This window comes from Solanum pennellii, chromosome 6 (assembly GCF_001406875.1).
Source record: "Solanum pennellii chromosome 6, SPENNV200".
Classification (NCBI taxonomy): domain Eukaryota; kingdom Viridiplantae; phylum Streptophyta; class Magnoliopsida; order Solanales; family Solanaceae; genus Solanum; species Solanum pennellii.
In genome coordinates, this window is record NC_028642.1 from 18349672 (window position 1) to 18373727 (window position 24056).

Here is a 24056-nt window from a genome sequence, read left to right on the forward strand (position 1 = left end):
GATGATCTCATGTTTGGGAAGTTGAAGGATGTAGCCTTGATTCTAATATCATGTTCTAAGTGAATTGATGTTATGTGAAGTATATGAATAGTCTTCCACACTAGTTTCATGATTTAGTTGTTTGGATAATGTTGTGTATATGTGAAGATAACGTTAGGGTTAGGTGTGGTCTATATGGCTAATGTTCTTGTCGCATGACCCTTGTCTATATGAACCCTATATGAATGTTTGATCAAAGTATGTTAGGAGTCTTCTATTCTAATGATTGAATATGTTCTTGTCTCCTATGATGTAATGTGAGTTTGTGTAGTCTATAGTCCTTAATACTCTATATGTGTGTATGACTTGAGATTTGAGAAATGTCGTACATGTGTTGTGGTCTTTAGAGGGTGGCTTCCTTAAGGAGAAAGATATTTCATCAAGGTCCCTCGATATGAATCTGGTTGAGGTAGAAAGATATTTCGTCAAGGAGAAATTAGATAGCAGACCCATTTGTACGTCATTTGTATCTACAAAAGATCACGAGGCCGATGTTTTAACAAAAGGACTGCCAAACAATTTATGTACAGCCCGATATAGATATGTATGCATGAGATTATCACTATGAATGTAAAGCACGAGAGAAAATATTAGTGTTAGAGAGTAACTGTAAAAAGTGACAATTAAAGACAATCATGTTGTCTTCACCTATCATGATAAATTTGTACATGAAGTAAACCAGTAAAGAACTCATTCAATGAAAAATATACTAACAATATAACCAATGGAATGCCTTCTATCAACAAAACAAAGTACACCTGTTTCAATTGAGCTTCAATTTCATCTCGTTGTTTCTTAAGTGTAGAAATCTCAGCCACTAATTCCTGAAAACACAAACATATGAACCCCAAACCTTTAGGCCAAGCAATCCCAGAATCCTATATTTTGCATATACTCTTCAACTATAACTAATGCAAAAACAATTTGGTTATAACTTAACATCATGCAAAGATGTTACCTCCTCTATTTCACCAACTTCGCTAGTCTTGGCCACACGAATTTAGTGCCTCCTCTTTCTATATTCTGTCAACAGAAAATAATTATGAAAATCAGATAGCTATATTGATACACATTAAGAATCAAGTAGCAGTAAAAGCACTTCGCCCAATTCATAATTAAGTCTTTTCATCATTCAACTATTGCTATCACTATTTCCTATCTTGATGTTATTTTTATCTTTTAATCAGAAATTTTCTCTTTTCTATTAAAAAATAATCTTACCTTTAGTTAGAGATAATGTTCTAGTAATATCCCTCTTCTGAGAATGAAAGTAAGGCGTCAAAATTGATTAGAGAACAACCGAAACTAGAGTCTTCACACTCTCTAAGATCCTGGTATATAAATCTAGATAAATATCTTCCTTGTTTCTCCAGATAACTAAACTCTTCCTTGAATGAGAATAATATATTGAGATTAGCAGTACTACTGATGTAAGCTTAGTTATAGGGCAAGCAGAAAAGTAATGAAAATCTGTTGTTTAATTATGAGGTAAAGACGTAGCATTCTGATTTTAACTTCATGGTGGAACTGGCAAGATATGACACAAGTAGAAGAGGAGCAACTAGACATAAGCAAAATCTTCCGAAACTTCAACATGTAGATTTACATGTATTTAGCCAACACCAGGAAATTAAAGGTCTTAACTGATCATTCTTGAAATCAATCAGGATGAAGGTTGGAAAGATATAGCAACAAAATCTTGAAGTTCTTTCAAAAAGAGATTTACAGTTCGATGATGGCAAAACCTGAAGAAAGATGAAGATGCACACAGGTGGAAACTACGGAAGAGAGGCCAATCATGAAGAGTAGTCAAAGGAGAAAAATGCAAACAAACAACCAAACTGTGGTGGAGATTTAGTGCAGAGCTCAATCAGGGTATGGGACCTCAGCGAACAAAAGCATTAATGAGGAAACCAGAAAAATAAATGTAAAGCAAGAAAATGTAAATATGTAGCCAAACAATAATTATTTGGACAAGAGAAAGAAAGAATAAGATACATAGATGCAATGAAATAATGTCAATGAAGTTCAGAAACCATCTTAAATTCATTTTATTTAGATGAAAAAAATGTATCTATAGGTTTCCTAACGCTTCTGTCGATCTCAACATTTTGAAAAGGTCCTGACCAAGCAAGACTTCAAGAAACTCTTCCTTCTATGAACATGTTTGCTTGATATAGAGAAGCAAGGTTCTTTTCCAGATTCAATTTTTCAGTATGTTTCCCCAACTCTAGAACTGGCCATTCTAGCATTTCTTTGAAGGACCTTTGCTCTAGCTTCCTTAATTCTAAAGGAGAAGTAGGAGCCCCTCTATAGACATAACTCTTGACTCGGACTCATGCAAACTCTACACACTAAATTCTCCAAGGAAAAGAATTCAAATCAAGTTACATGATTTCTCATGTTCAATAGGGAGAGGAGGTGAACTAATCCACAGAACTTCAATAATCTGGTTGAGATGTTATTAAGGAGATACAATTTGTTATCAAAGCAAATGCAGAATGGCAGTACCCTCTAGGATAAAATGGCCTTCGATTATATTTTAGTTAACCAACCAACACCATATAATTTAAAATTATTCGATAAAAGATGTCTGCAATTGAACCACGCAACAAGTCTCAGCCTCAGCAAAACATAGTACTGCAGTGAAAAATATTGAACATATACGAAGGCCCAACACTTCATCAAATGATTGTGGCATCAAAGTAGCACAGTCAAAGAGAGTAACAAAAGTACATAGAGTTTCAATTATAGTTGTCTATTAATTTTATTTAAAATCAAGACGGCTTTCTATTGCTAAAAGATAGAAAGGACTGTTTGACTTTACCAATACTTCATCTTTGTAGCTTGAGAAAACGTTTGCCAGATCCTGGATACTGCTGACTATTACATAGTGCACCTCTTTTCCTCTCGTGAGACAGAATCTGCAGGTAACTACATACAGTTAATATCTTGACACTCCATGCCTAGTCAAAAGATACAACATAAGCCAGAATTTACTGAAGACACACTCATGGCCTGTGATACTGACTAAACTTACCCAAACAATTCAAAAAGGAGAAAGACTTCCTCTTCGTTTGGCGCTTCAAGAATCTGAGTAACAGAAAAGAGTAAATTTGTCGTTAACTTTCTTTAATCAACAATTTCGAGAGCTAGATATCGACCAAATTATACATAAAAGAAAAGACCACAGACATTACACAATCTGGAAGGATAAAACTAAAGACTTTACTAATTTCCACAATAAAGCAGTTGTCTATATCTAAACTTTCATTATTTAAAAAGATGGATCAAACATATACCAAGAGAAATTAAAATTTGGAGAGATCACAGAAATGGAACTTGCGTGTGATATGGCGGTTCCACTCCACATTGCGTCAAATAGAGTGTTTAACAAGAGGGACCAGTCACATAGAGATCAATTGTCATTTTGTCAGAGAGAAGGAGATCTTCGGAGACATCATCACAAAGTTTGTGCGGCCAAATAATCAACTATAGATATATTCACAAAGTCCATTGCCTGTCCTAGAATGAGTTATATATGTAGCAAGTTTGGTACATTTGTATGCACCCCCTTAAGTATCAGGGTTAGGGTCTCATGAGTACTTAGAATAACAGTAAATATAGTATATTGCTTGATTTACTCATATTGTAATTATGTAGTGATTTTCCTTCCTTTTACAACATGTATACATGGTTATTTAAACCCCAATATCTTGAGAGAATAATTAAGCCATGTTTCTCACTTCGGAAAAAGGATGACATATATAGAATTGATAAATGAAATTAAACATGAATGATCTTCTTTTGGCAAAACCAAGCAGGAACTGAAAAAAATTTATTTACATACCATACATATTAATATGCCCTCCAAAGCTTGACTGTAGAGAAAGACGTCATGGAAGCTCATTGGCTCACCACCCATCTCCGTATCATAATAGAGAACCTATTAAAATGGACACGGGTTGGGCTGACTGTGTGAAACAAGTAAATCGGAGTGAAAAACCTTTCTGAAGGGTGAATCATGAGAATTCAATCAATAAATAAACAACAAATACCCATAACAGAAAAAAATATTGTGATTGAGTTTACTCTCCATCTAAGCAACACAAGTACAAGAACCACATGTTAACTAAATAAGAGAGACAGGGTGACCACAATCAAAACAGTATGAATATAGATTGAATGATTGTTTTCACAACAAGTAGCATAATATATATAACATAAGGGTTTTCACGAAAACCATATAAGAAAAACAGAAACAATAAACAGATCACAACCAACAGAACGTGATATGCATTGTAAGACAACCAAAGACGATCTGATATCCATTCAAATTTGCGTCCAAACGACACTTGTGGAATGTGGACAAAGAAGCTTTATCAAACATGCTCATTTTCATCAATATATGAGATGTCGGTCCTCATGGTCTGCGTACTTGATGCAATAAATATTACTGGATTGTAGATGGTATAAGAATCATACTCCAGATAAAATACGCTTCAGCAAGGTTAGTTTGAAATCAGTTGATGAAGACATCCTTGAAGTATAAATAACAAAACAAGATCCAGTTGGTGATTTCGCAATCAAAAGCAACATAAAAGGATTGAAGAATGTCTGACACTCCTTGATATTCCTAAACCGGAAAAAGAGGACTAATCGACACACCATATCAAAAAGGAGATTAGTTGACACAATGAACCAATTCCTGAACAGATTATCCCATGAGATAAACAACACCAATGAATCTATTGCAAAACTACTTAAGCATACAATTATTTTACTTAGGCCTGTTTGGCCATGCGATATGATATCATGATATGAAATGATGATATGGTATCATGAGATAAATTGAAATTTTGTTTGGATATGCGATATGAAATTTCGGTGTTGTATATTTTTTTCTTAAATATAAAACTCCCACAAGTTTTCAAACTATTAAAATAACCCCAATTATTTATTGAATCTTATCCAATAAACAAGAAATTATAAAATTGCATAATAAATTATTACAAAGCTATTTATTCTCCACTTAAGTAATTGTTTCAATCTAACTTTCAACATAACTTTCACTTCTCATCAATATGTTTGAGTAAAAATGAAACACCTTTCACGGGGTCTTCGAGATTTTATTACTCAACAATTGTGAAGTGCGAGTTAAAGTGACTACATATGGTGAGAATAATAAATTTTATGTCAGTGAGTAATAAATTGTAAAAAGTAATGATGTAATTATAAATTTAATACACATGTGAAATAAATGGTTAGTGGATATAAATGTGGGGTTGTTCTAGCAAAATATAAACTCGTGAATCAACATTTGCATTAAAAAATCTCAAATCATGATATGACATTTTCATATGATTCCATATCATGTTGGAGAATATGGAATCACATCTTATGATATGGAATCATGATATGGAATTTGTTCATAATTGCATGTCCAAAAGCATATTTCATCTCACGATACCATATCGTGATATGATATCGCATGACCAAACGCCTACTTAATGCACATACAAGTCCAAACTGAAGAACAAACTAATTCTAGAATATTCAGATTTCCTTCTTACATGAAGACCAAATTGGTACAATTATTTCTAGAGAGAGAAATTCCAAGTCCTGCTTCATCACAAAACAAAAAAGATAAAAGTGAAAGAGCTTCGAAGATTAATTTACTCACCAGAGATTTTTTTCTTGGATTCTCCTTTATTTCTTCAGAAGAATATTGCTGCTCATTGATCTTTTCCTTATCTTCAGCAGAAACCTCAGTCTTCTTTTCAATTTCTTTAAGTACAGCTAACCACCTTTTCATCAATAAAATTCTCTCTGGTCCCCTACAAGAGACAGAAGCTTCTTCCAATATCTTGACCATCTGTTTGAAACTTTTGAAGTTCCTATTCCCCTGACATAAGCAAAAAATCATCTGATAAACTCTTTAGTAATACATAAGAAAAATGCAAGAACAGGGAGCCCACATATAAAACTTCACATTTCCTGTAGTATTCCAAAAGTTCATAATGATGTTAAACTCCAATTTGAGCTCTGCTTCTTGTATTTACTTTTCTTAAGCAAACCTTAATTTAAAAAATATATACTTCAGCTTATAATGATAAAAACAAGAAACAACTTGGTTTCCTTTGGGTTTGAGGACTATAATACAATAATACCTTCTGCGGAAAAAGAAAGCAGACAAGGATCACTTAGGAAAACAAAATCATGAGAAGATTCTGATAATTGACGAGGTTATCGAAAGTCAAAAATAGAGAGAGGAGGAGACAGATTTTTCAGACACGAAATCATGTACATAGAGTCGGATCCAGTTCCACTCCAGATTGACGTCAGTTCACAAGAGGAAGATATGGAAGCAAATGCAACTGAATGGGTTCAAGTGAACATTTTAAATTTGAGCAGCAGTTTGGAGTTGATCTTAAGGGGTGTAGGAAGGAAGCACATGCTCCATTTATGAAACTTGATCAGAGGGAGAAGGGTAATGGGTCGGGGGAAAATTAGACGTCACAAGGAGAACAACATAGTTCCAACAGAAATCAGAAATTTATTCTTCGATGTGAATTTCAAGGATGTAGAGCCAAGATTCAGTGGGAGAATTCTAACTCTCAAACAATAAAGAGAGTAAAACTTTTGTCTTGGAATGTAAGAGGATTAAATGGAGAGAGCAGCTGAGGATAGTGAGAAAATTATTAAAGAAATAGGAGGTTGATCTTCTAGTTCTTGTTGATACAAAATTAGAGGGATCAATACATAACATATTACAAAGCATTTGGAGTAACGGATGGATTGGGGTGTTAATGAAGGAGGCTCAAGGGAGTAGGGGGGGGGGGATCTTAATACTATAGGATAGGATAATCTGGAGGATAGAGTTGTTTCTGAACGGAAACCAAAGCATATCTATAAAGTTTTCAGGAGTAAATGATGATTTAAGTTGGTATCTCAGTGCAGTATATGCAGACTACAACAGAATAAATAGGAGAGCTCTATGGCAAGAACGTTAGATCTAAAGCATAACATTAATAGGCCTTGGGTAATGTGTGGTGACTTCAATGTTACTAGATATCCATCAGAGAGAACAAATTGTCACAAATTGACCGATGTCCGGTGGTATGACAGAATTCTCACCTGCATTGAAGAAATTGAGATGGTTGATCCTCCTTTATGTGGAGGCTCTTTCACCTGGAGATTTGTGCTTCTAGAATTGATAGATTTCTGTATTATGCAAAGTGGGGAGAGAATTTTACTCAAACAATTCAAAGCAGTCTTCCCAAAATTGCTTCAGATCATAATCCTATTGTGTTTTCATGTGGAGATGAAGGTGGAGAAAGTGTTATTTTGAATTTGAGACATGGTGAATAGAGGTGGCTTCAAAGAAAAGGTGAAAGATTGGTGGGAGTAATTTAGTGTGACTGGCAAACCAAGTTATATTTTGGTTGAAAAGTTAAAAATGTTGAAAGTGAAGCTTAAGGAGAGGAGCAAATATAATAAATGGAACTGGAAACAAAGGGAAGAAGATATTCTCAATCAAATTTGTAATGGGGAAACAATGCAAGAACAAAGGCCCCTTACAGATGATGAACCGCTACAGAAGACATATCTGGGCATGGAATTTGAAGATATGGCAAGGAAGAATTAGCATGGAAGCAAAGATCAAGAATCCAATGGCTAAAACAAGGTGACAAGAACACACAATTTTTCACAGAATTGCAACTTCTCATAAAAGATTCAACTATATAGACCAATTGGAAGTGGATGGAGTTGTTACTAAGGATCAAGTTGTGATTAAAGAGGTCGTGCATAGTTTCTATAAAAACCTATACAAGGAGGCAGAACAATGGAGACCAAAGTTGAGACTGCAGGAGGCTACAATGATCATTGAAGAAGAAAAAGTATGGCTACAGCTACCTTTTGAGGAAGTAGAGATAAGGGAATGTTTGAACTTGTGTGCAATGGAGAAAGCCCCGGGTCCTGATGGCTATCCAATGGTGTTCTTCTATACTTTTTGGGTTTTATTGAAGGAATCATCACCATTTTCCATTCTAATCGCATTTTTTAGAGGAGCTTTAACGCAACTTTTATTGTTTTGATCCCAAAAAATCTGGAGCGTTAGAGTTGAAGGATTTTAGGCCAATCAGCCTGGTGGGGAGTCTACAAGATCATTGCTAGATTGTTGGTTGAAAGGCTGAAAAGGACGGTGTCGAAATTGATCAACAAACATCAAATGGCTTTTGTAAAGGGGAGGCAAAGCATGGATGCAACACTAATTGCTAGTGAATGAATTGACTCAAGAATGCTAGTCAATTGGATATTCGGAAAACCTATGACCACGTGAAATGGTCTTTTCTTCTGAATACTCTCAAACAAATGGGATTTAGTAGCAAATGGATAAAGTGAATTGAGGTATGTCTAAAAACAATCAAGTTTTCTTTCCTTGTGAATGAGAACCCGTGGGATTTTTTAAATCAGAAAGAGGGTTGAGACAGGGTGATCCTCTCTACCCTTTCTAATTCATTTTGGCAATGGATAAGGATTTCAACACCAAACAAATGGATTAGAGGTTTTCAAATCAGAGATAGAGTGGGGGAAAGAAAAAGAAGTGTGTCATATGCTCTATGCGGATGACACTATCATCTTTTGTGAAACGACAACAAAACGGATTAGCTACATTACAGTGATTTTGGTTTTGTTTGAAACAGTTTTAGGGTTGAAAGTAATATGGGGAAAATGTGGTATCTTTCTCGTATTAAGGTCCATCATATCCAAAAAAGCAACAACTAGCAAATATATTGGGATGCAGAGTGGTTTGCATAATGGATTCACAAGAGGTAGAGGTAGACCTAAGAAGTACTGATAGAGGTGATTAATCAGAATATGGTGCAGTTGCAGCTTACCAAGAACATGACCTTAAATAGAAAGGTGTAGAAGACTAAAATTATAATTGAAGGTTAATCTGTAGGAGTGATTTGTCTTGTTCCACTTACTAGTAGTCATAGAACTACTCTTCTAGTTTCTTGTTCGTCGATTTCTGTGACTATCTATTACTTGGTGTAGTATGTATGTAGTAGTATTTTGTGGTAGTACTATTACGATACTATTCTATTGTATATTATACTTCTATTATGTCTTTTCCTGGAGTGTTTTTGCATTGAGCAGAGGCTGTATTGGAAACGGCCTCTCTCCCTCCTAAGGTAGAGGTAAGGTCAGTGTACATTCTACTCTCCCAACCCCACTATGTAGATTACACTGGTATGTGGTTTTTGTTGTCTGCTTATATCAGGTTTTCTCTATTCTTTGAGTTGTAATTAAATTTAGATAATTTTCATAGATATTTATTTAGCCTGCATTTGTTATACCCATGTAAAATGAAAAGCTCTTTTCCGTTGTCTTTCCTAATTTATTGCCACTGTGGAGCTGAGTTAATACTTCAAAGGAAATACTCATTTCATTTGTATTGTTGAGTTTATCTTTTAGCTAATCTGATTTTTCTTTTCAATAATGGCAGTGTCAGGCCAACTTGCACACATTGAACTAGTCTACTAGGTTATTGCTACCTCCCACTAGCACAAATACTAGGTGACTACGCAACAAGACAAACACATAGAAAGAGTTAACCTAGTGCCAGCTCTTCTACAACTTGAACCTTAGTTCACTCAGGTTATTGGTCCAACCTTTTACCAGTAGGCAACCATGTAGTAGCTGGAGCACTAGCTATTTAATATATACTGCTTCTAATGTTGACAACATCAAGGTGAAATTTACATATAACTCAATAGTCCTTACAAATAACTCTCGGATTAAATGCAATATCAAGTAGGAGTAGAAGATTACGGATCTACACCGTATTTTATAAAAAACACACTTCCAATCAAGAATCAAGCTTTGTTTTATTGTTTTTCATAGGCGAGTGAACCCATCACCCTAATATCAGGACTTGGCTTTTTTGTTTTCCATTTTTGTTAAGTAGAACAATTGATGAATGACAATTCATCAAATATTACTATGCCTATTTCTTTAGATACACTTAGCTCTATTCTTGAGCAAAATTAAACAGTTCAAGTTTTAAGAAAAAAATAAAACCAAAATGGAAATCAATGGTTATACTAGTAAGCAACTTAACATAATACATGGATGCACCTCTTTATTTGCTCGAGTATAACTGAGCTTAGCTATCTAGCTTTCCTTAACACTCAATAATTCCTTCACTTCAAAATGCCGATGTTAATGCCATGGTGTTATCATTCAACTTAATCTACCCCTCCTCTTACTATCTCCCTCTTTCTTCACTCTTAGATAGCTTCCTATGCAAAAAGTAGTCAAACAACTACCCCTTCTCGCGGTCTTCCTCAAATCCTCCACAAAAATATTCATAGTAATAACTATATTAAACTTACCATTCCACTTTATTTAGGTAACCAAAGTTTGTCCTCCACAAATTTCTAGAAAAATAATAGCATAGCAGTGTAATCCCAGTGGAGTCTGGGAAGGTAGTGTGACCTTACCTCTTCCTTAAAAAGAAGTGTCCCCAAAAGACCCCTAGATTAAGGAGCCTAAATTTGACTCTCTTCCTCTATTAATTAACCCCTTAGACTTAAAACCATCGTCCCCTCCATCCCTCATCCTCATGCGACTCATGATGCTCCATCGTGCGGAGTCACATACCTATTACCAACCACAATTTAGGCTCATCAATAAAGTCATTTGTGGACAAGAAATTTTGGTCCTTTTCTACTCTTATAATAAAGAGAGGGCTCCCAATCACTTTTATTGAGGCTCCCTTAGGGTCTGACTAGGAAAGTGTCTCCCTGATTCCGCCAGACCTTCGCCGGAAACCATCCTTCCCTTCCCTTCTATACTCTTCTCTCCACTTTTTTTCTTCCTTTCTTCTCTCCCCTCTCTTTCTCTCTTTTTTCTCTCTCTTATCCATTCTTTGGAAGTTCCATTCCTGTTATTGTTATGGAGAATAGACTATATTTCAAGTCAGGGGGAAGTCATATGATATCACGAAATCAAAAACCATTTCAGACACTTGGTTCGACTGGGTGGAGGTTTCGAAAAAGTCAATCAGAAGAATGGTGGTATGCAAAGGTGCACTTATGTGGATATGCAAGGGATTAAAGGAGGCATCTGATTTTAAAGGTAAGATTCTCAAGTCCTGGAGATGTAGGGTGGTGTCGACCCATATTTATTGCACCCAAAAGTTCAATAAATTTGGTAGATACATTTTTTATCATCACCGTAAATGGACAGGAAAGAGTAGTGATCATTATCCCAGAAAATACATTTAATAAGGGTTGGTCGATTTTGGCCAGTAAAGTGGAGAACTTTATAAACAGGAAATCAGAAAATCAGAGAGCATTTATTACATCTGGGGATATGATACAAAATACCTCAATGGTACGATAAGTTACAAAGAAGCTCTACAAGAAAGTAAATGGTCTAGGAAGAATATCGAGAAGCCACAACTACAGTCTTCAAGTTGGGAAGACAATGAGCTGCTTTGTAGGTGTCTTGTTGGCATATTCATCGGAGGGGAAGAGGCTCCCACACGAAATGAAGTCAGGATTTGGGCGCAACAGATCTGGAAAGGTGCCCCTAACACTTTGGTATATGATTTGAATGGCTTCAAATTTCTCTTTGAATTCCAAACCAAGAAGGCTGCGGAGCATGTTATCATGGGAGATTGGAGAGTGCAAGGAGCCAATAGGAAACTAGATTGGTGGTCTCCAACAAGAGGTGCTTTCCATGAAAGTACAGGATTTGATTGGATTTGGATTAGGACTCTTGGTCTCCCCCTTAACCTCTGGAATAAAGATGTCGTGAAGAAGATTGGAGATGCATGTGGAGGATGGTTGGAAAACGAGGAAGAAACAGAGATCAAAAACCATCTGAGATGGGTGAGAATCCGAGTTTGAGGACCCAAGGAGAACATCCCGACAAAGGTCGAGTTAGCGGATGGCAAGCTGATTTTCTCTTTACCGATCTGGTGTGAAGCTCCGGCGACCTTCAAACCGGTGATGGAGTCGGAAAGGTGAGAACAACAAGTTAGAGGAGAAAGCAGAGGCTAGCAATGTCTCTGATGATGACAGACCTAGTAGACATGGGAAAGAAAAAGAAAATGTGCAGGCCAGCTATGTCTCTGATGATAGCAGACCTAGTAGACATGGGAAAGGAAAGGAGAAAGTACAAGAGATGTATGTTAAAACCAATTGTTACAACAATGAGGCAAAGTCTTTTCAAACTTCCCATGTGGAAAGAGAAGAGGGTCCTACTTGGATCTGATGGATGAAAGGCCTATTTTAAGTGGGTCTGCTGACTGGATAAATGAGAAGACTCAAAATCTTTTGGTCCTTAAAAAACCCAAACATTTTACTGAACATTTTGTTGATTTTCAACCTTTTTGGGGCTCTTCTTCTTTCAATTCCCTTTACCATTCAACCATAGCTGGTGACACTGAGGCCTGCATGCGCATGGGAGGAAAATTTTTACGCATGCCAGTTGACTCGACGCAGATCACGAACTCCTCTAGGAATGACAAGACAGGGGGTAAGGAAATACATAGCATGGAGGTGGAAAGTTTTGAAGGTGATGAGTTGATGGAATTGTTGGGAGAATTGATGGAGTTCTTGCAGGAACTAGCAATTGATGACCGTATATCTGAGGAGGGCTTTGAGTCTCAAGCAACATTGAAATTTCACATAATTTTAGTCAAATTAAGCCAAATATCTGGGGTGTGTACGGAGGGATATGAAAGAGAATTCTTCTCTCTAATAAGTAGAATGGGGCAAAAAACCACAAGAGAGGAACAAAGAAACAGTGAAAATAATAGCAACACAACCAACCAAGCAGTGCATAAAGAGTCGAGGAATCTCATTTTCAATATGAAATTCAAAGAGGGGTAGCCTAGGAGTAGAGGGAGGAGATTATCAATTGTGAACAATGATGATAAAAATAATTTCTTGGAATGTAAGGGGGTTGAACGATAACGGGAAGAGGGATTTAGTTAGAAACTTGATTAATCAATTGGGGTAGATGTCTATATCCTTTTGGAGACTAAACTAAAGGACAATATTAGGGTTTAATTCACAGCATTTGGAACAACAGATGATTGAGTGAACTTCATGTAGAGGCACAAGGGTCAAGTGGAGGTATTTTAATTATGTGGGATAAAAGAATATGGGAGGGGGATCTGGTAGAAGCAGGATCACAATGCATCTCTTGTAAATTTTCAAACAAGAATCAAGAATATTCATGGTTTCTGACAGCAGTTTATGCTAAGTGTAAGAAAATAGAGGGGAGAGAATTATGGGGTGAGTTGGGTGCAATGAGAAGTCTATGTGAAGGTCCTTGGGTAGTAGGGGGGACTTAAATGTTATTAAATACCCTATAGAAAGATCAAAGTGCTCTAGGATTAATGGTGCTATGAGTGAATTTTCTGAATGCATTAGGGAATTGGAATTAGTAGACCCTCCTTTATTTGGAGGGTCTTACACTTGGAGAAGAGGGGAAGGGCACCAAACAGCTTCCAAAATTGATAGATTTCTCTATAGCTCACAATGGGAGGACAAGTTCACTTTTATCAAGCAATCCACAATGCCAAAGTTGGGTTCTGACCACAACCCAATTCTACTAACATGTGGGAATTTGAATTTCAAGAATTCCTACTTCAAATTCGAAAATTGGTGGATGAGAGTGGAAGGATTCAAGGAAGAGGTGAAATTATGGTGGCAATCTTTTTTAATAAGTGGAATCCCTGGTTTTGTTTTGGAAGAAAAGCTGAAACTTTAGAAAGGAAAGAAGAAGGAATGGAGTAAGAATAATAGGAAAAATTGTAAAGCAAAAAAGGAGGAGATTATGGAGGAGCTGGCCAAATGGGAAGTTGTACAGGAACAAAGAGTGCTCACAGAGGAGGAGATCCAACAAAAAATAAATTTGGCTGTCACGTATGAGAAAGTAGCTAAGAATGAAGAAATAAGATGGAGGCAAAGATCAAGAATCCAGTGGCTAAAGCATGGGGATACAAATACTAAGTTTTTTCACAGAGTAGCTACTTCTCATAAGAGATATAATTCCATTTAGTCTCTATTGGCGGATGGATGCAATACTAATGATCCAATTGTCATTAAAGAGACCATCAAAAGTTACTACCGACATTTGTACACGGAATCAGAGGAGTGGAGGCCTGAGCTACAATTACAAGGGATCACAACCATTACTGTGGAGGAGCACATAGAACTAGAGACTCATTTCGAGGAGGAAGAGATCCTAGGTTGCTTAAAGCTTTGTGCTATGAAGAAAGCACCTGGACCTGATGGTTTCCCTGTGTACTTTTACTTGTCTTTCTGGGAGATCCTAAAAGAGAATTTTATAAAGGTTATTCAAGAATTCCATGCCAGACAGAATACTGAGAAGAGATTTAATGCTACTTTTGTAGCACTCATCCCCAAGAAAGCTAGTGTCGTTGAACTTAAAGACTTCAGACCAATAAGTCTGATCACTGGAGTTTACAAGGTGATAGCAAAACTACTGGCGGAAAGGCTGAAAAGAGTGATTAATAAGCTTGTCAACAAAAACCAAATGGCATTTATTAAAGGAAGACAAACAATGGATGCAGCTCTCATTGCGAGTGAGTGCGTGGACTCCTGATTGAAAGGAAACAGTCTAGGGGTAATGTGCAAGCTGGACATTGAAAAAACATACGATCATGTAAATTGGGGTTTCCTACAAAACACCTTGAGACAAATGGGTTTTGGAGAAATATGGGTGGCATGGATAAAATTTTGCATAAGCACGGCGAGATTCTCCATTCTTGTAAATGGAGAGCCAGTGGGTTTTCCTCTTCCGGAAGGGGAATCAGACAGGGTGATCCTCTTTCACCCTTTTTATTTATCTTGGTAATGGAGGGATTTGATATTATGATAAGGATTGCTACTCAAAACAGATGGATCAGAGGTTTCCAAATTAGTGGAAACAATGGTGATATTAAAGAGATTTGTCATCTACTTTATGCAGATGACACCATGATTTTTCTGAGCCACAAGAGGAGCAATTTAGATTCATCAAACTAATTTTGTTGTTTTTTGAATCTTGTACAGGGTTGAAAGTTAACTGGGAGAAGAGCAGTTTATATCCTATTAAGGATGTGACAAACATTCAAAGTCTAGTGAACATTTTGGGATGCGGAGTGGGGAAATTGCCCACAACTTATTTGGGTTTGCCTTTAGGTAATACACACAAAGATTTGAAGATATGGGACAACATAGTCGAGAAGACTGAAAAGAGACTAGCTAGATGGAAGGCTCAATACATTTCTTTTGGTGGTAGACACATTCTTATCAACTCCGTTCTATATTCTCTCCCAACATATGTTATGTCTCTTTTCACTATACCAGCAAAAGTGGTTAAGAAATTGGACAAACTTAGGAGAGATTTCCTTTGGCATGGCTGCAAAGAGAACAAAGGATACAATGTGGTCAAGTGGGCGATAGTTTTGCATAGAAAAGATAAAGGTGGCTTGGGCATTAGAGATTTGAGGAAGCATAACAACAGTCTTTTGATGAAATGGTTGTGGAGATACACAGAGCAGAGGCAAGCTTTGTGGAAAGATTTTACTAAATGTAAATATGCGGAGGATGGATTCTGGTGTAGTAACATAAGCAGGGATAACTATGGAGCGGGGGTTTGGATAGCTATTAGAAACTTATGGGCCAAGTTAGAAGCCAATTTACATATCAAGGTGGGGGATGGATGGAGAACTAGATTCTGGTGGGATGTATGGATCAAACAATTCACCACAAAAGATTTGTTTCATGAACTATTTATTTTGTGCACCAATTCTGAGGCAATGATCAGTGATTGCTGGACTGTACAAGGTTGGAATATCTATTTCAGAAGACCTCTAAATGACTGGGAAATAGAGAGATTAGCCAAATTGCTGGAGGAAGTGGGAGATTTTGCAGGCACCAATACTGACAATGATGTTAGATGCTCACACAGTAAGGATGGCATTTTCACAGTTGGCAGGGCATATAAAAATGAGTGCAACTTGCAAAGTAGCAGATACCAGAGTTCATGGAAAAATATCTTGAGGACTGCAGCACCGATAAAAGTTAAATGTTTTACTTGGCTTGTTACCAGAAAGGCATGCTTGACACATGAAGTCTTGAGGGGGAAAATCATAATTTCGTGGTGCTCTTTATGTGGGAAGACAGGAGAAACTAACAGTGACTTATTCTTACATTGCACTTTCACAGCACAAATATGGTCCATGTTTCTCAACTTTTCAGAAGTGAAATGGACTATGCCCGAACATAAAAACTGATTTACTTAGTTGTTGGATCAGGAGATGAGGTAGCAAGAGACAAAAGACCTAGTGGAAATCGATTCCACATTGCATTTGGTGGATAGTGTGGAAGGAGAGGAATAGTAGGAATTTTGAAGATATATCCAATTCCATTCACAAGGTTAAGTGGAATTGCATTGTGTGTCTATTTTTGTGGTGTAAAGAGATAGGATTAGAGGATTCTGATCAACTTTTTGATCAACTCTTAGAATTCTTAGGATCCTTGTAAGTATTTTGCTCTTTGTTTTTTTTTTCCTGATTTTCTAAAGGTCCCCTGCATATCCTTATTGCTGAAGAATACTATGTTTACCAATTCTTTTAAAAAAAAAAAAAGAAATGTGGGTCTAAATGATTATAAAGCAAAAGGGTGAGTTGAAATTAGTTATTCCAGATAATTTTCAGAAGGAGGATTGAAGAAGACTGCGAAAAAAGAGTACCTAGTTTGAGTGTGTTTTGCATAAAAAGTTATTCAAGAGAATGAAAAAAAAGGAGGATGGTGAGGAGAACTATTGACTGAGTTTAAAGGGAACAACATGACATTCTGAATGGTGCTTAAAAGTAAGATGTATTGTTTTTGATTTAACTCTAATGGATTCCCCTTGTTGTAGATCCTACAACAGTTGAAGATATAAAAATGGGTCTCCTTATATGATATCGAGCAATCCTCACCTCATGATCTAGCTTTTGGTGTTGAGTTAGGCGGAAAGTCTATTTTATATCATGTTTTTAGAGCTCAAGTTCATTTGATTTTCTGGTTTACTTGATGTTGGGCCCCTATGTAATTTTGTTCACGCTCCAAATATCCAGGTCATAGGCATGCGGGGTCATTAGATCCCACATGGATGGATAATTTTAGAACGGGTCTCCTCATATAGTTTTGGATAATAATAACTTCATAAGCTACGTTTTGGAGTTGTGTTAGACCTGAAGTCCATTTTTTAATTATTTGCCTTAATTACTTCGGTAAAAACTTGATTAGTTGCTCAAATATAGTTCGAAGCTTATTTAAAAGAATTAAAAGAAAGCCCCAAGTATATAAAAAAACTTCTCAAAATATTATTCTTAGTGGAATTATCCAAATATTTAATTCACAAAATGTGTAAAACAAATAATCAAGTTCCGATATTAGGGACATGAGTACACACACCATTGAGTGAAAAAATTAAAGAAAGTTGTATACCTGACTAGAAACTACATTTTTAAATTAGTTAAAGGTCGTTTAGTTTTGATACAAGTTATACAACACTTAGTAATACATGAATTATATATAAGGATTACTTATGAATGGTTTAGTAAAGTAATATAAAGATTGTTTTGCACTGATTTGCAATGCAAGGATTGTAATGTGAATTATATCTTGTTGCATATTTGGTTTGATTATCATATTATTATACGATGCATATATTTAAAATACATTAGCAAAATAAAATGTTTGTTAAGTTTAAGAGGTTTAGTTTTGTCATTTCAGTGTATTACATCCAGGTATTATATAATGCACCTATTCTTATTCCATATTTTACCCCACCGAAAATATGCATAGATTCCTCATTAATTTACCACGGTAAAGCTAACAAAACATTGTATGATCTATATTAGACTGTATGCCAAAATTAATCTCCTACAAAAGCAACCAAACAATGTACTATACTATGCTTATTTTCATAAACCCATTGAAAGACAATCACTTGGCACCTAATTGTGTTGTATAATATTAATACATTAACACAAAAGGATTAATAATATGTAGTGTTGGCTGTAAAGAAACAAAATAGGATAGTGGAGAAATTACAGTATGATCTTGGAGGAGTTTGGCGCCCTCTGCGACAGCTTGACTAGCTTGTTGAACGACGGAGTCGGCGTAGTTCTTGACAGTGCGGGTGAGGTTGTTCTTGTTCCCAACATTCACGGCTTTTCTCATGGACGATTGAAACCACGACATTTTTTCAGTTTTGAACTCTGGTTTTTCCAATTAGGGCTCTACAGAATGTGATGTTTACCAATGTAGATTGATCACCAGAGAGAACAGAGACTAATGAAGATAATTTTGTTATGTTGCTGATTTCCAATTTTATTGTGAAATTGAAAATTGGATATGAAGATTGTGCACGATGTTGCTCTTCTCTGCACAGCTTTGGGATAGGAAAACTGGCTTTGCTAAAACTGGACTTAGTACTTCTTCAGAGTCCACTATGGAAAATTCAATTTCTTCTGCAAATTACACTTCCACCACCTAAGTTCTTTTTTAATTATTATTTCCCTACCTAAGTTTAGAAAAATACATAAGTTGCCCCAGAGAATTTAACTTGAGGTATAATCCAACTTGTGAATTAAAATTTCAAAAAAAAAGTGATATTGACTTGGTCAACTAAGATTATAACTTCAATTACTTCCTATGTCATCAAAGTAGTTTAGTATAGTGTATAAGAATAACGAATAATATAGTATATTATTAATAATGTTTACATTAGTAATGAAGGGTAATTACATGGAGTGAATTTTCATAATAAGTTGAAGAATAGAAAATTTTGTTGATTTATAACCTTTCGAATGGATTTGGTTGGTATAATGGAAAATATGAATATTCGGTGATTCAAGAAGTGTCTTTTCAGGAACATATCTAAAAATGTGTGATTGGCTCAAGAAATTACTACTCATGTTAGTAAAAGAGGTAATCCAATTAATTTTATAATTAAGCTAGATATAGTTAAAACATATAATAGGGTGAATTATACATTCTTGGTGGAAGTGCTTTAATGGATGGATTTTGATATCGTTGTGGTTGATATGATTAGGTGAATTATTGTTGATGATTGGTATTTTATTATCATCAATGGTGAGGGTCGAGGTTTTTCTTTTCATTCCACAAAAAGGGTGAAGCAGGATAACCCTTTATCCCCCCCCCCTCCCTTCTATTCATCATTGCAGCAGAAGTGCTCATTAGGCCTTAATCAAATAAAACTGATTTTCTAAGCTACCTAAGTGGAGTGACAACTTAAATATCTTACTTATGCAGATGATACTATTATTTTTGTAGCGGCTGAAAGGACGTTATTATCACACATTATAGAGAATGATGAGGCTTAACTATCTCTCATTTTTTAGAGCATCAGTGATTGTTTGCAAAAATAATACCCAACTTCATGGTTGAACCAAAAGAATTGGAATATGGTATCACTCTCAATTGATTTCATAATTCAAAAGAGGACAGCACAATAAATTCTCAACACGCATATATGTAAAATGGGGTTTTTTAGGAAAACTAAAATTTGTCGATATCAAGTAACAAATTACAGAATCAATACAAATATGATCTATCAAGTTTGGGAAAGACCATGGGTCTGTGCCTTATGATATGGGTTTCAGCTCAAACAGACAAAGATTAATCGTAACAAAATCGATTGATATATGAATAATGTTTGGTCTATACTACATTAGGTATGAAACGTATACCCCTTGGATTCTCTCGAACTACACGACCTTTACCAAAAAAACCCAAACATTTCTTGAATAGATAAACTATCACTAGCTCATATTATTACATGAGAAATTACTTTGATTATCCCATTCTTGGCTCAAATTAATAGAGTAATTTCCACAAGTTCTCATTATTGAGTCTTACCCAACTTCATTTTGTTTTCTCAAGCCAAAACGGTGTTAGAGAGCTCAGAAATGTTTGCACCCACTGATTTTTAGATTAAAATTTCAAGACAACAACATATTCATGTGATAAAATCAGTTTTAGAACCTATCAATATTTATTTGGGGTTTTACACCCTTATCTCGCACACACACACAGCTTAGGATTTCTCTCCTCATAAAAGAAGAAATAGAGACAATACCTTGGTAAAGAAAATCTCCATTTCAATATAAGTTGATTAACAAAATCTGAAATCTAAGCTTGGAGTGATGAAAATCTGAGATTTCTTCCTCTATAAGAAAGGTTCTTAGCTACAATACTCAATGTAATACTCAATAAAGTTCCTCTACTCCAACTCCCTATGTTATTCTCCCTAAATGAGAAGAAGATAATGGTACATAATCACACAATATTGTATTCTATAAATGAAACCTTCTAAAGGAAATACTTTATTATTTAAGTGTGTGTTTTCCCTTTAGCTTCCGCTCCTTGACTTATCCTGGATTGGCGGAATGTTGATCCGCATTTGTGCAGTACCAATTGCATTTCCACTTCCAACTGTAGATTTTTCAAAAACAATTATGATGCGTTTGAAGGAACGTCATTCAAAAAGTATAAAATGCCTATGAATTGTCATTGCTTAGACAAATATACTTTAGCTAAACTTGTATATAGCTAGTGTGACGTTAACTCGCTCCTATGGGACACTAATTCCTTCATCGATGTGCTTTAGTGATTTTAAGCTTCAAATTCATCAAATTTGACTTTTCTATGGAATGTATACATACAAGAGAACTAGGCCCTAAAATTCACCTAATTAAGGTTGTCTATGCCCATGTTCAAGTTGTAGAGGATGTTATTGGTCTAATAGGAGAAATTTCCCCCCATAATGTATCTAGGGTTCCCTATTGATCATGCAAAGAAGAGAAAAATCATTTCAGTGAGTTGATGAGATATGATCGTTTGAAGTTGGTCGAAGAAAAACGTATATCAAAACTCAATCATTAAGGAAGCTTTCAACTCAATTTTGTATTGTAGGATTTATGACTTTAATTCATCTCCAAATACCTTTCCACACTAAATAGTATGCCATAAAACCTATGCACAATTAAGAATCATTTGATATGACCCTATACACATAAGAAGGAAGATTTGGGTCTTAGCTTAGAGATTTTTGGAGTGTTACAATATCTCTCCTTGGAATCATTCATCAATGATGGTCAAGTTGGACTAAAAAATGAGCTACTCCAACTATATTTGTGACTTCTGAACTTTCTCATTAACATAGATAGACCTGATTTATATTGAGAGTTTGAAACTCAACTAAAGAACTCTTAGAACGAACACTCACATAAGATTTCAAGGTTATAGGTCATGAACATGAAGATTCTAAGAATAACAATAGGAATAAGCTTATCACCTCAAACATTCTCATAACCTTCCAGGGAAGAATTACGACCATGATTCGTGTGAGACATTTGAACATAAAGCACTAATACAGTCTGGATATCTAACTCATTTGACATGGGTTCATAAAGTATGAATGATATAGATTTGAACTAGAAGCATACTCTATCTGAAGCATAAAACATGAATACCTTGGGCGTGAAACAATAATAGAACTATTATGCCTTAACTTATATGATGATGGTTTTAAGCTTAGTAACACTTCTCACTACGTTTCTCCTTGTGAAAACTACACTTCATCAGTTATTACCTAAAGCTCCCATAAGGGTGAATATATTTACTAACAGTCCAACGATTGACAATCATTTGCATGGAAATAGTCACTAGACGTGGTAAGTTACATGATAATATCAATGTCATGCTTTAAAAGGTTTTGAGTGGAAGTGTGGATGATTGATTTGATCTTAGTACACCAATGTCAATTATCATTGATGATGATTATGTAAATAGCTAGAAGGTAAGCTCAGAAGCTAAGAAGAAGGATAAACCTCCTAATGTGGTGGATGTTGAGAGGAATGGAGGGGATGAAATCACTAAGGGAGATGTGTCGAATTTTCCACCTTCATAACCCAAATATTTATAAATAAAAAGGCAGTTAACCAATTCAAATAAAATTTAATTTGTTTCGCAAGTTGTCCATGAACATATTGTTGGTTGATGTTCTCTTACAAGTATCAGGGTATACAAAGTTCATGAAGAAGTTGTTGAAGAAAAATAAGGTGATTTATCTAGAAATAGTCGATGTGTCATATCATTATATTGTCTTGATGGACAGTATTGTGACTCCAAAGAGAAATAATATGAGAGATTTTAAAAAATTTTACACCATTGGGAAACTATAAACTTGATGCCCCTTGTGATTTTCAAGTAGTTGGGTCTAGGATATCTGAAACACACTCCAATGAGGTTTCAATGGTGGATCACTCTATTAAAAGGCCGGTTGGAATCCTATTTGACATCTTGATCAAAATTGACAAGTTTATTCTCTTGGTTGTTTTGGTAATGTGGGATTACGAAATTGATATTGAGTTGCCTATAATTTTTGGCCAATCATTCCTTACCAAAGAGTTTCATTAGTAGTTGTGGAGCGAAAACTCAATTTTAGACTTAGGATGATGAGTTAAGTTTTAATGTTTGCAAGGACAATAAAGCCACTGGATGAATGTTGCGTGGAGTCAGTACTTGAAACCATGGACAAACTTGTTTAAGGTCCACACAAAGAAGAGGTACCACTGGAAATCGGCTGTATAATAAGGTACTTTCATTAGACCGGTATATTAAATCAATCGCTTTTAGGACGGAATCCAAATGTCTTTAAATTTCTTTTTTACTTCACTTTTTGTTATTTTTGGGATGTAAAAAAGACGCGAGGTAAAAAATGAAGAAATTGGTCATATGTCCATTAGTGTTAGAACGGTGAAACTTCTTTTTCAAACAACCAAGCATAAATATGAAACAATAAATTTGAAAGAAAAAAGTCTTACAACAGACCGAGATACTATAGGTTCAAAATCCTATAATGTAGGTTCAGATCCAAAGTGACACACTGCACTGGCAACAAAGTTCAACTTTTGTGTGAACTTTCAACTCGCATGAGGGAACCAGAGAATGTCGATCCAACACAAATTAGGAATTTATGAAAGGTTTTAAAATTTGACATATTGGAAACCCAAAATTCAGGATTTTGACCGAAAAAGGAATCAAAGGGTTTTTCAACCCTTCTTCTCCTTCCTCATTCTTTCTCCACACGTCCTACTTCCTCATTTCACTCTCTCCACTTATCCATACACTCCTTTACTTCCAACATCCATTTTTTTCCTACAATACCACTCATTTCCCACACCACCATCCTTGCACAAACTCCATCTTCTCTCAATAGCCCAATTTGAAGGTCAAAATATCCTTTGAGGTCAAGCTCAAAAGTTCCATTTATGGACTACAAACTTTTAGTTATCACATTCTTCAATTACTTTGGTATGTTACTCCATTTTTATTGTTTCAAACTTTGAATATATTGTACTGTGAAAATGATTCCATCCTTGATTGATTTCCCCCAAACACCTTTGTGATTAGAGTTTCGATTTTGGTTCATTGAAATTGAGTTTTCGCACTTCGAATGTTTAGATTTGGCTTGTTCATGCTTGATTGAGTAAAAATGCAAGTTGAAATCTCCGGTAAAGTGCCCTAAATTTTAATTGGGGTTGAAATTTGAGTACCCATTTGAGTTGACCTAGTGCATGAATTAGATCTATGATGGATTTAGGTGACATCGTTTCTAAAGGTAAATTTATCATTACGTGAACTTTTTACATTTTAGCTAAAAAATTTTGTGAGTAGTATTTATAGTTGTTGTAAGAATGTTGTGAATTCCTGCTAACTCAAAGTTGGCATTTTGGAGCTAAAAAATCTGTAAAAATTACATTTTGGAGTCGTTTACTTGAAGTTTTGACCAAAGTCAGCTATTCAAACTTCAAAAGCTCCAAAATGGACAAACTTAAACAAAACTCAAACGAATGACTAGGGGACAAAACTATTAGACCTAAAATGTCATAAACGACTTGG

General features: G+C 35.5%; 1 protein-coding gene across 5 annotated transcripts; it reads right to left on the reverse strand.

The window, feature by feature from the left end:
- Positions 1 to 606: 606 nt before the first annotated feature.
- LOC107022594 lies at positions 607 to 7150 on the reverse strand. Of its 5 annotated transcripts, XM_027917579.1 has the most exons (8): positions 6210 to 7150; positions 6032 to 6116; positions 5723 to 5944; positions 3890 to 3985; positions 3080 to 3132; positions 2867 to 2963; positions 998 to 1062; positions 607 to 863 (listed from the first exon to the last, which is right to left on the reverse strand). In XM_027917579.1, exons 2-7 carry the CDS (start codon positions 6056 to 6058, stop codon positions 1003 to 1005), a joined length of 555 nt encoding a protein of 184 aa, XP_027773380.1. In that variant the 5' UTR covers positions 6059 to 6116; positions 6210 to 7150; the 3' UTR covers positions 607 to 863; positions 998 to 1002. The 5 variants fall into 5 exon arrangements, 4 of the variants coding, with proteins under 4 accessions (XP_027773380.1, XP_027773379.1, XP_015078676.1 ...); XM_027917578.1 differs by having other exon boundaries at positions 6032 to 7149; XM_015223190.2 differs by lacking the exon at positions 6032 to 6116 and having other exon boundaries at positions 6210 to 7143.
- Between the last annotated feature and the right edge of the window lie 16906 nt (positions 7151 to 24056).